The sequence below is a fragment of the Poecilia reticulata genome, chromosome 22 (genome assembly GCF_904066995.2).
Source record: "Poecilia reticulata chromosome 22, P_reticulata-male-v2, whole genome shotgun sequence".
In the NCBI taxonomy this organism is placed as follows: Eukaryota; Metazoa; Chordata; class Actinopteri; order Cyprinodontiformes; family Poeciliidae; genus Poecilia; species Poecilia reticulata.
The window spans coordinates 10,275,938-10,291,946 of record NC_088851.1 but is presented as its reverse complement, the minus strand read 5'-3'; the positions used below and the strand labels follow the sequence as shown (position 1 = coordinate 10,291,946).

The window sequence follows — 16,009 nt, the reverse complement described above, 5'->3', positions numbered from 1 at the left end:
ATAGAAATTTATTTGTTCTTTTGATATTGTCAAGGAACTGGACTTGCAGTCCTGGGAGGCAGAGCCTGTCATCATGGAAGAATAATATAATGATAATTTAGATTGCTATTTTCATCCTGCATTTTGCATTATCATGTATTTTTAGCAGCAGCAAGCTGAGCCTCACCTTGGATTGCGCAACTTCTCGCTAACTCGAAGAGAGCCTGTTCCTCCTGTCTGTACGTCTGTACGTCACCAATAAAATGGTTAAAAAAACTTTTAATGTATAAAATAATTTCCCCTCATTTAGCTTATATATATAATGTACAGTGTTGTCACCAACTGTGTACCGTGTTTCGTGTGCTGAGGAGCGATCAGAGATGGCAGAGAACAGACTCGAGGTGAGGCAGGCAGTTCTCCTGCCTAATGGCAGGGGGCGCTCATGATCCCAGACATTGACATTTTGATTAACTCTCACCAGCTATATATATATATATATATATATATATATTTTTTTTTTTTTTTAAACCTTTTTTTTTTAAAGACCTTTTATTTAAAACTCAATCAACTAGCATTTTTTTCTGAATGCAATCTGCGTGGGTAGACGGCGTGTTTTAGGTCTTACCTTGAACCAACTTCTGGCACCGAAAGTTATGCTAAAATCTGTCTGGCGAAAATATATTTGGAGGACATAGACCTGGTGGGTGGTTAGATTTTTCCTGCTTGGTCCAGGCAGACGGTGAGGAAGGCTTTATCAGCGGTTCCTACGCAGTCTTGATATGTGTGGAATTGGATTTTGCCATTTTTTGTGTCTGGATAAAAAAAAAAAATAAGCCTATACAAAAGTAACATTTTTGAGACTTGATTTCCCTTTTTAGTATTTCAAAATGCATATCTATTTTTTTTTTACAAATTTATTTTATGCACTCTTAAAAACATTGCAAGCTTTCTTTGTTTCTTTTCTTTTTTGGTTTTGAAACCCCCAGTCCTTGTATTGGGTGTAAAGGAGTCCCACGTTTTATATATTTTAAATGATCCAAGTGTGTTTAGATGTCCAAAAAAAGGTGAAGTAGCCCTATAAGAGTCCAAAGTCAACCATTTGGGGGGAAAAAAACAGAATGCTTGTTTTCAAGTGTCCATTGCATCATAAAAATTGAATAATTTGTGTCTGGATACTGGAAAGATATGGGACTTTTAAATAAAGTGTAGGAGCAATGTTTCATGTATCAAAACTTCAGTTCAAATTTATTAAAATACTTCTGTCAGACTTTATTTACTCTGTTGACTTTCTTAATGTCCTCCTTTAATCCCAGTCTCTTTGTTCTCACATGTCTTTCCAGGCCAACGCCATGCTTGTGAAGGAAGTGGATATTGAGAAGATCAATGGGTTTGATCAGCACTATGTCGTAGCTATTAAAAGCCTGTGGGCTGATCCGGGAATCCAGGAGGCCTACGATCGTCGCAGAGAGTACCAGCTCTCTGATTCCACTAAATAGTACGTGTGCTCATCCTTGGGTGTGAATGTGCATTGATGCTTTAAAATTCAGTCACTTTAAGTGCGGTCTTGTGATTGTGTTCATCTCGTTCACCAGTGATGTTCTGGATGCTTCAGTGTTGGTCTTTCTTGACAGCGACACATTTTGTCCCAACAGGAGATTGTAAAACTGTAGGATTTTACATGCAGAGCTAGAAGTGCTTACAATGAGCCAGGCCAACGCTAGCATGGTTGGTTTGGACTTCTTCATAATGCAGTTTGTAAATTATTGCAGTAAAGTTGTTTACTTGTGTACGGATAAAATTCATAGAAAAAGTTATTGGCACATAATTTCTGCTGTGAATCTCATCATATTGAATGATGGCTGTTTTGGCTGCTTGGCTCATAAAAAGGTTGTGATTAAGGGGAGAAAAAATGATTTGTGTGATGTTGGATTTGAATCTACTTAAGTTTTATAATCTTGCATTCTTAAAAACTCAAAGTTAGTCCTAAAAATCATGATTTGGGGTTTGAAGAAAACTAAAAATCTTGTCCAAATTTGAAACGACAATAATTAAAGAAAGTCAGCCGGCAGCTTAAGGAGACCTGCTGTGCCTCTTATAGTTGAGCCTTTTCTACCCAATAGCAGAAACCCAATATTTACTTTAGAGTTATTTACTTTAGAGAATACATCCCAAGTAGATTAAATCTGCCTAGTAACCAAACCCAAGAATAATTTTTTTCTTTTATTTTATTTCCCCCAAATTTAAAATGCTTGTAAGGCACAGAACCTGGACAGAAAACTCGGAATCAAGCTCATTGATTCTCTTTAATATACTAATCCACATTCTTCTGGTTATTTTACTCAGTTTTACTGAATAATTAGAGGTAAATGTGTGTATATTTATATGATTCTACATTTAAAGGTTTAAATTTCTGAACCGTACTACTCTGTGTACTGCAGTGTAAACTGACGCTGCGTGTGACCCCAGGGTGCACAACCAGGAGGAATTGAGTCACTTTATAGTGCCCCCTGGTTGTGGTTTAGCTGAATTACATCTGATTTCATGTTCATGGCTGGTTCCCGTGTGTTTGCATCTTAAATGTTTTTTTTTTCCTGTGTGTGTGTGTGTGTGTGTTTGAGAAAGTATATGAGTCAGTCATCATATTTGTCTTCATTTCACAGTTATCGACACTATTCATGTATATCTCCAGTTATCTTAGCGATATAGACCGTGTGACTGCGGAGGGATACGTTCCCACCCAGCAGGATGTGCTGAGGGTCCGTGTTCCCACCACGGGTATAATAGAGTACCCCTTTGACCTGGAGAACGTCATCTTCAGGTACCCCCAAAAGCACCAGGACTGCAGCATCACCGGGGCTCGACAACATGAACCACTGATGGGGAATCAGAGTAGAGATGAGAAAGCTGAAAGAGCGGACGTTTATTCTGCTCTCCCAATCAAAAACGAGAACATTACAAGTATGCAGAGATGCACTGATCAGACGTTTGTGGCAAATATCAAAACTTTGGGGATTTTTCACCTGCTAGTGTTGGTTAGTTTTCCCTACATCATCAATTATGTGTATTAGAACCAGAAGTGACATCACTTCCTATAAGCCAGGAGTCGGTGTAAAGCTAGTGATTTATTGCTACGACAGGCGAAACGATTAGTCGACACATTAAACCATCTTTCTTTTCGTGTATCGGCAGTTTGCGGGGCTAGCGTTACAGAAACGGGAGTCTGTGTGTGTATATTTTAGGAAATTGGATGCTTACCTCTAGCGAATGATTTCCAAAAGGCTGCCAACGTTTCCAAATACATGACAGATGGCGGTGTGAACACTCAAAAGGATAAATGGAGCGACTTCACCACGCTCTGTTCTGCTTTCTGCTGAAATTCTGAATGTCCTGAAAGTCTGAAAATCAGTGAATGTTGTCACCGCTCAATTTGCATAATTAACAGTGTCCATGCAAATGTAATGCACCCTGTGGGAGAGGAATAATGTCATAGTCGAGATTAAGAGGGAAGATTAGATCACCGTAAAAATGTTTACGACTACACTTTTTTTTTCCTGTAGAGCCTCGTGTTTATTTTACTTTTTTACAATCCATATTCTGCTCCTATATCAAGTAGCCGACAAAAATGACCCAAAATAAAATCTGGCAGTAGATTTCATTACGTGTTCTAGGGTATGGTTTAATTTCAATCTTTGTAGCGCGAGCCTACAACAAAGACCCAGCCAAGATCAGCTTTGAGTTTTATTTGCAGTCTGGATTCGAAGGGTACGCCTCTCTTCTTCCGACAGCAGCTGGGAGGGACGGCCTACTAGTTAGGGGGCAGTCTGTGATCACTTTGGGATAGAGCAGGAACCCAAAGCAGCACCCGCTGCTCTTTGACAGGAGTAAGGGCAGCATTCACTTCAAAACGGTCATTTTGTAAAAACCGGATCTAGAAATTGTTAGTTTAAATTTCTGCTAAATATTTGAGAAGGAAATTATTGTCAAGACTTTTTTTCAAGTTACTTGCCATATGTCAATTTGTGGTTGACAAGTTTTGATTTCAGCTTTTTACAGGCAAATGGGAACAAACAATCTTGTATGGCTAACTCAAAGTTTTCCTTCCTCAGTGAAGGCTTCAACACTGAAGAATGTCAATAGATGAGTTTCCATTACAGTTACATTAGTGGTGTTTGTATTTAATAAGAAATGCAATTAAAATCAAAGGTGTATAAACTTGTACACTTGATAAGCTGTTAAAAATTGTGATGTGATGGATGTAGACATTTTGGAGAGATTCATATTTCAGCCTGCTGCTCATCATCAGCCATCAGAGGAGACATCTACGTTTTATTCAGGCATTTATTTAACAACAAGGCCCTCATACTTGGGAGTGGCTGCGCATTGCAAAGAGGCCAGTTCCTACAAATAAGTGTATACAAGCTGACGTGATTCAAATAAGTGCTTTTCTTGCGGTTTTGCAAAAAACACCGATTTTGACACTGCAGAAAAATCGCTTTATCGTAATGCAAAAACTTTTTCTTGAAAACCATTGCCGTGTTTCCGCCAAACAGATTTATTTTCTTTACTCCAATTTGCACAATTTTGAGGTTAGCGGACCTTAAAATCAGCTACCCGATGCGTTCAAAAGATCAGATTTGAGCGTCCCAACTTGCCAGACGCCACTCGGGTTTAACCAGACGTGAAATCGTCCGTTTCCGGCCACCAGCAGTTTTCTCGGTGCATCTCTTCCTGTACGACTTTGCAACACAAATTCAAAATCTGTGAAGCGACTCCAGGTTACAGATTAGAACAAGCCAAGTTGTCTTATGGATGTGGATGGTAGCTGATGCAATTAATCTGATTGGAGATCAGTGGTTTGTGTTTAGAGTTGTGTTGGCCTGAGGCCAGACCTCGCTGCACTGAAGCGTGTAGGGAGCAGCCACAGAATCCCAGATAAAGACGGATTGGACAAGGATATCAAGGAAATCCTGATGTGTGGAACTGAAGTGCAAAAGAAAAATTAAAAAACTCATAAATTGACTTTAAAATGACATATTTCCTGTATGGATCTTGTCTCCATACATGCCCAGTCCCTCTTTATGTGGCCCAAATGCTGCTGCAGTCACGGACACCATCTCACCGTCTGAGCCAGAACCCATCAGTAACTTGACTCCAGATTTTGTTTTCACTTTAAAAAGCTGCTGCTGCTGCTGAACTTTGGCCATATTCTTAGTTTCTGGAAAGAGTACTGCTGGAGGAGTGGCACAGACTAACACCCCTTTGTTTCTGTGATGTGGTCTTTTTTTTTTCCTGTGAAGCTTTTTCTACAGGACTGATCAGCGCTTTCCTGGAATTGTAGCAGTTTGCGATAATTGCCTATCACGCTTTATATAACTGTTTTCCTGTCTGTCTTTTTTTTCCCTCCCTCTTTGTTTTTTGTTTGTTTGTTTTCTTTCCTCCCTCGTTTCCTGATTGGCCTTCTCGTAGTTATCTTTCGGATCTGGATCGTATTGCCGATCCCAGCTACCTTCCCACTCAGCAGGATGTACTCAGAGTGCGCATCCCCACTACAGGAATCATAGAGTACCCCTTCGACTTGCAAAGCATCATTTTCAGGTAGAAAGAGGCCCAACCTCAAGTGGGTTCTTTTTTTTTCTCCATCATATCCATATAATCATTTGATTTTCTTTTCCCGTTGGGCCTTTAGAAAACATCTTTCATCCATCTCCATTAATGAAAAAAACACTTTGTCTATGTCCCACTCCTATCCCATGCTTTTCTAAATGCTTCCATGCGATCATGAAAGTGAAGTCCTTGCTAATTTAGTGTCACCTGCTGCCACCAAGAAGAATCCTACAGTGCACATAAAACACAACAGAGAATGAACACAAAGTCCTACATTCTGCCGCCCGGTTTCTCTAAATGGGTCGCCTCCTCTTTCTCTCTCTCTCCCTCTCTCGTTTTTTTTTCCTCCTCCATTCCTCCTCGGCCGTCATAAGAAACGAGGTCGTCCTCTCTGCTGTGGAGGAATGTTATTTTGGGCAGCAGGTCCTGCAGGGCCTATATTGGCCCTGGGTCTCTGTGGACCACAGTGGACTGGGCCACCACCAGAGGGCGCCAATGCACCTGTGAATCAGGAGAGCAGACTCCAAAGGGAAACGTTTAATTGCCATGCCGGCAATTTTTTTTTCTGCATTAGCGGTTTCCTGAAGGATCCGACTGGATCTTTATTTTTTATTTTTATTTTTTTACAAATTAGGGCTCATTAAAATGAGCAGTGGGTGACACCGTCTCGGGGAGGCATTGGGAAACCTATAAAAAAAAACTCATGTTTTCTGTGTGCATGTCGGTGATCAGCCGCTTGCTTTCCTGCATGTTCTCGGCATCAACTTTTCCTGCACACCTCTGGCTCCCTCTTTCTTTCACCAGACTATTAACTCTCCCTGTCCTCTGTCTGTCCTCCATCCTTCCCGTGTCCCACTTTTCGGCTCCTCACGCCACATCTTTTGCTCTCTCACTTTTCATTTCCATGCATGTTCTGAAACTTGACGATTGTCGTTGTGGGAAAAGTTGACAAACCTGGTCAGACACCGAATCACCTTGATGTTCAAATTCCCAAGTACATGTAAGATATTCATATAAGATGTACCTCCAGTGAACGGATCTGAAGGAATGCCGCTCATTTTAAGAAACCAAAATAACACTATGAAACGTCCAGCTGTGTTTCAGTGATTAAGCCGTATTTTGATGAACTAAATAAGAATGCAAAAGAGTTGGTATGCAATCCCCTGAAAAGTAGTAGCCTCCTTCCAGATTTATTTATTTGTCCTCTAAAAAGAATTTAGATCAAACATAACCTTAGTAAATACACTTACTTCACAACAATAGAAATTACACCAATAAATGGCTAAAAAGAAACTTTAAGAACCAAAACGAAGGGCTTGGACTCACAGTTTAGATATTCACCTGACTGGCATTTTTCCTCAGCCACATGAAATACTTATTGCCTGTGAGTCACGTAGACACCCATGCACCAATATGCAAGTAATCTACATGGTTGAAGGTTATGCAAGCACATGTTTAATAAAGTCAACACACTTAAGATGCCTGTGCTAGATATCTGCTTTGCAGAGCAGATCTGCCCTGCCAGATGTAGACAGACGGTTTGCCTGAAAGGTCAAAGGCAGAAACTGTTAAAAAAAAAAAAGACGTATTGCCAGTTACTGCAAACAGTTGATGTTAGTTGCTGTCACCAAGCCAGTCGTTAGGTCTAGAGGTCACTTGCTTTTTCCCCCAAGTTGCCACACTATTTGTACTTATTCATATTATCATACTTGTATGATATTGAAATGTGAAACGTTTTGATTTCCCTGCGAATGGAGTAGTGGAGTTTTACCTCAAAGCAACATCGTATTTTCATTCAGTAATCATTTGAAACACAGCTGTGAGATTATATTTTTGTGAAATGAACGGCATTCCTTTAACGCAGACTGGAAATTGTTGGTGTATTTTCTCAGTTACATTCATACGTTTTGGGTGCAGATCTGTAAGGAAATCTGCATTACATTTAAACACTTATTAGGGTAAGATTATTTATATTTGATAACATTTTGTCAAGGTTTTGAATCCATCAGGTGCATTTGTCTACATCACTGTAAAGAGAATAAAAATGCGACGGGGTAAAAAATATTTTTTTATTTGGGATGAGGCGTGCATTTTATTTAAGTTAAATGCTGAAAATACTGCCAAGATGCAATAAATGTAAGTGACTGTAGAGAATATGAAGGGAAAACAAAGCATTTTTGTCCCCATCTGATTTTATATTTATTATGGGGGAGAAAGAACATCAGCCAAACATCTAGAGAAAGTCAAACAAAAACAATTAAATATGCCATTAAATGGAAAAGCCAAAATCAGTTGACCAATTACAGATACCCCAGGCCTCATTACGACTAGAAAGAACGATTGATCTGTCTACCTGTTGATTTGGTGTTTTTATATCCTCACATAGCACCAAATGCACTGTGATGGATTCAAAACCGTCGTCTGCACAACAAAAAAATATTCCACCTGAAATATTTCCTTCCGATTTTCCTGAGCGCTCTCAGCCTAAAGTCTTAAAAATACACCAATATACGATTACATTTGAGCCCCACGAGGCTCCAATTGCGACAAATTTCTCTGACGTGTCCTCCCTCCTCGTCATCTTGCCGTCAGGATGGTGGATGTCGGGGGTCAGAGGTCAGAGCGGAGGAAGTGGATTCACTGCTTTGAGAATGTCACCTCCATCATGTTTCTCGTGGCGCTGAGTGAGTACGACCAGGTCCTGGTGGAGTCCGACAACGAGGTGAGCGAGGAAGAATAAACTGGTTGCTTTTGTTAGCCTTTCTGAACTTAAATGGAAGATTAAACTTTGAATGCTTTTAAAGTGGTCATTTCTCGGCCGTGGGGAGTTTTCTGTTTGTTTTTTATTTTTTCTCGTAAAAATTGTGAAGGTTTTGAGTCTTTTGATCCCTTTTTCTTTCCGTATCAGAACCGCATGGAGGAGAGCAAGGCTCTGTTCAGGACGATCATCACCTATCCCTGGTTTCAAAACTCTTCAGTCATCCTCTTCCTCAACAAGAAGGATCTACTAGAGGAGAAGATTTCTTATTCGCACTTGGTGGACTACTTCCCCGAATTTGACGGTGCGTTAATATTTCAGACCAAACTAACGACTAAAGTGTCTCCCAAAGTCATCCTGCGCCCAAGATTTAGACTGAACAACGGTTTTAACGACCTCGCAAATATGGAGAACCACCGTCAGTGAGATGGAAACGTTAATGCTTCCATGCTGATTTTTCTCAAATAAGTTTTCCCTCAAGTTCCTGGTATCCAAAATGATCCTCTGTGCCATTTCCAAGTCACAGTGAGCCAGTCGTACTGAACCTTTAAATCCTGTTAGATTTCGATTTATAAAATGCCACAGATTATGTGTTAAATGAGTCTTGGTGCAATTTGGAGGCGTGTGCTATTCACCAAAGCCTTGAGTAATAAGGGGTCTTAATGCAGATTTTGCATTGAAAAGCTTTTAGTTTCTATAAATTGTTCAGTGCTCTAACAAACCTGTGTGGGTTTTCTACAAATTGGCAAAGATCTTACCTGAACTTGACTCCATCCATCCAACTGTGATCAGCTTCTTTCTCCCTCCTGCAGAAAAGCATCCCCTCGGTACGCCACCACCATGTTTGAGGTGGTTCAAGGCGGTGTTGAAATTCTTCCACAAATAGCATTTCCTGTAGGCCATAATGTTCAAATTTAGTCTAATTACACCAAAGCATGTTTTGAGGCCATTACATGGTAAGATGGAACGTCTTCTAGCTTGTCTTCGCATCCTTAAAAAGTCTTAAATTTACTTATCTAAAATGAAGGCCTTAAAATGTCTTAAATTTATTTATTTTTTAAAATGTAAGTTGGCCTTAAATACATTAATCAGAGGTCTAAAATGTTGTTGTGGAAGGGCTATTTAATCTCGTATGTAGTGTTTGTGGGACTTTTCTATCAGGCAAACATTTTAGTCACCTTGAAGTGGTTGCAGCTGCTACTAACTAGCTGCTAAAATACTCTTGCTAGTTTTTTGTGTCCATCACGGGTAAAGTGTAAATGAATCTCCAGTTGGCTCCGTCTCCACATTTGACGATTCTTCTTAGACATGGTAGATGGACATTGTTTACAACGGCAATTTAAAAAAAAAAAAAAACAAACATAAATTTCTCTCCACTTCACACACGATTTGATCAAAAATAGGGCTTTCTGTCACCTTGTGTGTTCATGAAAACAAAAACATTCACTTTACCCCGTCCCTCCACTTCCAGGTCCCCAGAGAGACGCCCAGGCGGCGCGGGAGTTCATCCTCAAAATGTTTGTGGACTTGAACCCAGACAGCGACAAGATCATCTACTCCCACTTCACCTGTGCCACGGACACTGAGAACATCCGCTTTGTGTTTGCGGCCGTCAAGGACACCATCCTACAGCTCAACCTGAAAGAGTACAACCTGGTGTGAGAGGGGCGGGGACGGTGCTCACGACGCACTTCTCCCCCCTCACCCATTGCACAAAGCGCACCCCTCTTTGGGAACGTGCCGTCAACCCCACACGCATCGCACAGTGCAGCACTCCGGCTCTCACACACTCATTCACACACAAACAGAACTGTTGCTTTTTTTAATTTTTATTTTTAAATATTTTTTTTTTCCTGTCCAGTACGGTGTGTATTTCCAGGTCCTCCCACCTTGAATCGTGCTCCCTTCTTTCACCAAAGCCGCTCCGTCCTTCTCCTCCTTCTCTCGGCAGCTTGTCGCATCAGTCTTCGGCCCTTAAAAAGCTGCTCCGTGTGTCAGAGCTTGGCATACAAACCTTTCAGACGGGCTCTGCGGCAGCGACCGGAAGGGATCTTTTTTTTTTATTTTTATTTTTTATCTTTGGCATTTGTATTTGGGGCAGTTTTTATTGGCAATGAATTTTGTTGGAGAAAAAACAAAAAGAAAACAGTAATCGTAGGGCCCCGCAGTGTTGACCCTTTCTCCTTTCCTGCCAGTGTGGAAGGCACTGACTGACTTATCTGGTGACATCATCGGAGAACCAGCGGTGCTGAACACAGACGCCCCTCCAGAGCGACGCGGTCCGGATGGGAGGTCGCGCACCAAACAAAGGGACGGACTGGAGGATTCTGTCATCGCCTCGCATCTATGAATGTACCCCAGGTGTGAGCATCGCAAAAAAAAAGAAAAAAGAAATGTATATTATGAATTTAATGCACATTTATCCATTTTCAACAAGAAGAGAGGGAGCGGAGCTAATGAAAATCTGTTGCCGAATAATTTTTTTTTTTTAGCAGATTTCTACTGATTTAAACACTAACACTACACAGGCTGAGTCAAGCGGGCATGAAAGCAGAAAGCGTATAAAATAAATTTGGCAAAATTTTTTAAAAAAGCAACTTATTTGACATAAGTATCCTTTTTTTTTTTTTTTTGTTTAAGTTAATCACACGCTTCCCTCCTCCAAAATGTATTCTGTATGAATTTACAGGGACAATCTTCCACTTGACGCAGCACACGAAACCGCTCCCTCAGTACAAAACACTAGTCTTGGACCCCGCATTGGAAAACTTTGCACTCTCAATCATGGAGTTGATCTGCGAGTAACTAAATTGGCCGGAAACGCAGCATGTCCGACGACATCACACTTCCTGACGCGACGCGGCCATCACTGGCGTCAGGTTGTGCTTCTTATATTTTTTATTTTTACGTTGGGTTTTGTTGAGCGATTTAAATTAAGGGGAAAGGTAGGAAGATGCGCCTTTCACAGAGAAATACTCTGAAGTCTGCAAATTTTTGTGTATATTTGTAAATACATATACACAAAACTCTTCTGTACAAAACAAGTGCTCTGTGGTACACCATCTTTGGTTTTTGAAAAGAAAAAAAAGGAAAAAAAAAAAGACTTTCTTTAGCATACAGTTTTCTCCTATGAATTTATGGTAGTATTGATACTGTGATTATGAATTATGTTCACTTGATTAATAGGATTTCAAAGAGCCGCATGGTGTTGAGGAAATGAAGTGGGGATGTGGGGGGGAAGTCGGAGAAACAGACAGCCTCTGAACGCCACACTACTGCAACAGCTCTGTGTTCAGAGTAAAACTAACTAGGGCTGGTTCAACTAAAAAGAAAAAAAAATAAATCTTCATGGTTAAGGTGAAAGGATGATTTTGAGAGTAATTAAAGATTTTTTTATTTATATAATTTATGGACCAGGATGAAGGTGTTGATAATTTGACTGCTCGTGTTTCTGTCATGTTGAAGGGCTCCTTTTCTCATGGCAGAGCCTAACTTGAGTCTGAACTGCTGTTTAAAAAAAAAAAAAAATTACAAAACGACAAACAACAAAAAAAAAAACGAATGTCTGGTATAGTAAGAACTTTATCTCTGCTTTCTATTTCTTATAGACATTTCCAGATGTACTTGCCATTACATTTCCATCCATTATAATGCTGTTTGTTTTCTTTTTTCTTATATCTTAGGGAGCCCTCACATGTTTTTTTTTTTCATATTTTTTAATGACTAGTTTTATTTTATTTTTTTCCCCGTTGGGTTATAGATGCAGCGCTGTAATACATACCTAGAAAAATGTACAGTACAAAAATAGGTGGACTTTTTTTTATCAGTGATTGAAGACCTCTGAGGTCCATGCTTGCTATTTGTAACTTAACAAAAGATAAAATGTTTTTTTTTTGTTTTGTTTTTGTTTGCTTTTATTTCCAGTTTTTGGAGGCTTGCTTTGAATAGTGCCAGTGAAGTGCAGATATATATATAAATATATATATATATATAAATATATATATTTTCTTTTGGTCTCGTACACGACCTTTTCTACAAGTGATTTACCCTTCATCCTCATTAAGGGCTATATCACAGTGCATCCGACAGCGGGGAGTGGAGCAAAGGACCACAGTGAACCAAGTCATCCACTATTACTACTACTACTTGTTTAGAAAGAGATTATTTGCTGTCTGTGCTATTAAGAAGTAAGGCAGAAGAGTGTTAACACAATTGTAAGGTGCGTGTATGTGTGCGAGTAGAGCATTTTTACCAACACTTAAGATGCTTTCTTTAAGTATTTCCTCTGGATTCTCACCACCATTTCTGTTTGCATCCGTATCGCAGTGTTGCTTGTAATCCATCATGGAGTGTTGAGGCGCTTATCAGTACGGACACTACTACTAGTACTACTACTACTACTACTACCAGGACAAGTATTGCATGATTTCCCCAAGTATTTGAGTTGTAGCTCGTAAGCCAAGAGATGTTATTAAGACCATACTGGTGTCGTTGCATATTTTAACCTGTATGCATTTCTGCTTTTATGGCAGCTAAAGGAGGTCGAATAGTGATAATGATAAAAGTATTTTTTTTTTTTTCGGGGACTAAAGTGCTGCAGTTTACCAACTGCCTGCCTTGTGAACAGATCGATTACGGTGTTCCTTCCCTACTATAACATGTATGTAATTTTGAGAAATCTCTTCATTTTGTGTGGAAGTCGATAACATTCATGCAAAGGGGTAATAAAAGTCCAGCTAAAAGGATAGGTAAGGTTTTTGAAGTGAGACTTTAAGTTGATATCTTACAAGCAGTGGAGGAACTTTCATTTAGCAAAAATCAGTATTACTTGGTTAAGCTTACTGCAAGACTAAGACCAAAATGGACGTCTATTGTCTTAAAACGGCACCAAAAATATAAAAAATAAATAAAAGTGTATGCAAATGTGAATTTATAAACTTCGAGTTGCTATTCAGCCCTTTATTGGCTAAACGTCCAGTTCACCGATGAGGCAGCCGTAGAAAATACGCTTCCTGTTTTAGAAGATTCTGACACTTTTTATGCTCCATCTGGCTGAGTTTTAGCATTAACCATTTATAGTATCTATTAACTTCTTCCTACAGTAACGACTACAGTAACAACAAATGCACCATATAAGAATGGTGCATTTGTTGAAAAAAAAAATTAAATAAAAGCTGGGTTTCTTATTCGTTGTTTTCAAGATGATGTTTTGATTTAGTTTAAATTCAGATTAGTTGTTACCAGAGTCTCAAGCTAACGGCTAAACCAATATTAAAGGGTTTTTTTAATCGTTTTAGCATCAAAATGGCAGTAGCTTATGCAAACATTATTGCATTATTTGCATTGGTTATTTACATGGGGACACTGGAAATGGAGCTTGGAGGCACTGATCGTATACTGAGAACAGAACAAGTAAAGTGTTTTCAGTCATAGTAGTTTTATGGTATAAATCGAGAAACAAAAAAAAAAACCCAGGTCAAGTGAACACCGGTCTAATTTTTCCACTGCATTAGTTTTCTGACTGGAAATGCTTCACATGTTTTGTTCTCGGTTCATATTTCACGCAGGAAGTTTATTAGTGGCGCACCGCCTGCTACCTCAAATTTCCCAAGCAAGTAGTGGACTTCTGCTTAAATGGCCAGCAAACGCTTACATGATGAAGATGATGCTGATTATTTAAATGTTCATAAAATAGTTTGCATTCATCACAAATACCGTAGAAGTCCACTTTGGTCTCTGTTCTTCTCGGACTAACCATTATATCCAGATTTGCCCCCGGTTTATACTAAATGAAGCTTCTGCGAGTGAGATATTGATCCATTAAAACGCTTCAACAGAACCTGATGTTTATAATTCTTCAGCTATCTTTCTGTTAAAACAAAACACAGAGGAGCTGGTTTCCAGTGTAATCAGGTTTAAAATATGCAACAGTGCCCACCAGTATGGCACTGCCATTTTCTCTGCTGAAAATGACACTAACCTCACGACTGCTGCTGTGACTGCTGTCATTTAGAGAGGATCAGGATGCCAGTGAGCGTAACCAAGAGTTTTATCAGTAGTGTTAGTTCTACTTTCTGCCGAGCGCAGCTCACCCAGACGGTTTCCGACCGTGAATTTGCTGACTTGACTCCACAGCCCTGACACAGTGCTGGTGTCGGCGCACTCGAGTCGGCGGTCTCAGTTTTCCTGTTTTTGGACATGTAATTATTTCAACACAACCAAGCGGCGCAGACGGATGCAGTTCAGTCTCCCGTCACTCATCGTGACCGTGTTTTATTATCCTCCTTTCACACTACATTACTTATTTATTGCCTTGAGTTAAGAGAGATGGCCCTTTACAATGTTTCTGTAAGCTTGCTGTTAAACTAAGGGAATCAGACTTATCTCTTACACATCTTTATAGAGTTGGACACTCAGCCCAAAGCTTGTTCCTTGTTTTTTTTTTAATGTAATATAAACAATTCCTGAACACTTTTTTTTTGTTTTGTTTTTTTGGACCACTTCATTTGGTTTCCTCACTCCAGTAAAAGCTGAATTTCAATCATGTAGTGGTTTGTATAAAATGTGATTTTTTTTCTTTTTCTGTTTTTTGGTTTTATTTTATATCCGAACCAACATGTAAATGATGTTATTCTGAGTGTGCCAACCCCACTCTCCAGAGCCAGGCTCTCTCTAAGTGCCAATGATGTGGTCGCTATCAGACGGACCACCATTTGAGAAGGGGGCCGAGGGGGCTCCCCTTTGTAAAACAAACCAGAGACTAAAGTGATAATTATGAACACACAAAGATCTTAATCTGTATTTAAGATTGATTTGAAAGATAATCTGCTCTTCTTTTTTTTCATATTTTTAAAGAAACTGTAATTATATCTGCATGTGGTGTTTGTTTTTGTGTTGAAAGTGAGGGCTTGGATGTTTTTCACTGAAGTAGAGCCCTTTTGTTGAATAGGGTTCAATCAGTTGGTTATTATTGATTTACAATAACTCTTGCCATATTTTTTTATTTGTTTCATGTATTTGTTTCAACCACTGTTGCCTGATCCTCATTCAAACATGAACATGACTTATGATCATTGTCGCCTTCTAAGAGAGAAACATAATGACAAGGTATCTGTTTTAAATTGAAATAAATTTGTTCCTATACTTGCTGATGACGTGTCTGTGGGTTTTATGCCAACTGAAGGAAAGACGCAAGATTTTGGAGGTCACTATGTTTTTTTCATTTATTATTATTTTGAAGATTTATTACAAAATGTATAAACTTGAGAAAGGGTCCAAAAAATGTAAAGTTTTGAACAAGTGATGGAGAAATAGAATGAGTTTCTGGTATAGGAGTGGGGAATTAAAGATGCTTGCGATCAAGAGTGAAGTTTATAAAGCCAGAAATGTGCAACAAGCTGTCTTAGTTTGAGTCTCACCAAGAGGAAGATGTGTGTTTATTGAAGACTTGAGTTCAGTTCATCTTTACAGATCAATTGTAAAGCAGTGTACTTTCATAAAGTGTTGTTTTTTCCAACCTTCTACGCCTCACGTTAGAGCATCATATTTGTACCATCTTACAAAAAGTATCTGTAGCTGTCACACAGCAGTACAGAATGAAATATCAGCTTAATATCAGGGTTTCCCTCAGTGTATGTAAGCCTGGTGGGCCACCAGGCTTTACTTGTG

At 39.4% G+C, this 16,009-nt stretch overlaps 1 protein-coding gene across 2 annotated transcripts in view; it reads left to right on the top strand.

Moving 5' to 3' along the window:
• Positions 1-15,490, top strand: part of gna11b (guanine nucleotide binding protein (G protein), alpha 11b (Gq class)) — a 35,022-nt gene extending 19,532 nt beyond the window's left edge. The window contains exons 3-7 of one of the 2 annotated variants that reach the window (XM_008399277.3): positions 1,320-1,474; positions 5,446-5,574; positions 8,176-8,305; positions 8,492-8,645; positions 9,813-15,490. In XM_008399277.3, coding sequence (XP_008397499.1) covers positions 1,320-1,474; positions 5,446-5,574; positions 8,176-8,305; positions 8,492-8,645; positions 9,813-10,003 — 759 coding nt within the window. In that variant the 3' untranslated portion in view covers positions 10,004-15,490. Of the gene's footprint in view, positions 1-1,319; positions 1,475-2,668; positions 2,798-5,445; positions 5,575-8,175; positions 8,306-8,491; positions 8,646-9,812 lie in introns of both variants that reach the window. The other variant, XM_008399278.3, reaches the window with a different exon arrangement.
• The last annotated feature ends 519 nt before the right edge of the window (positions 15,491-16,009 follow it).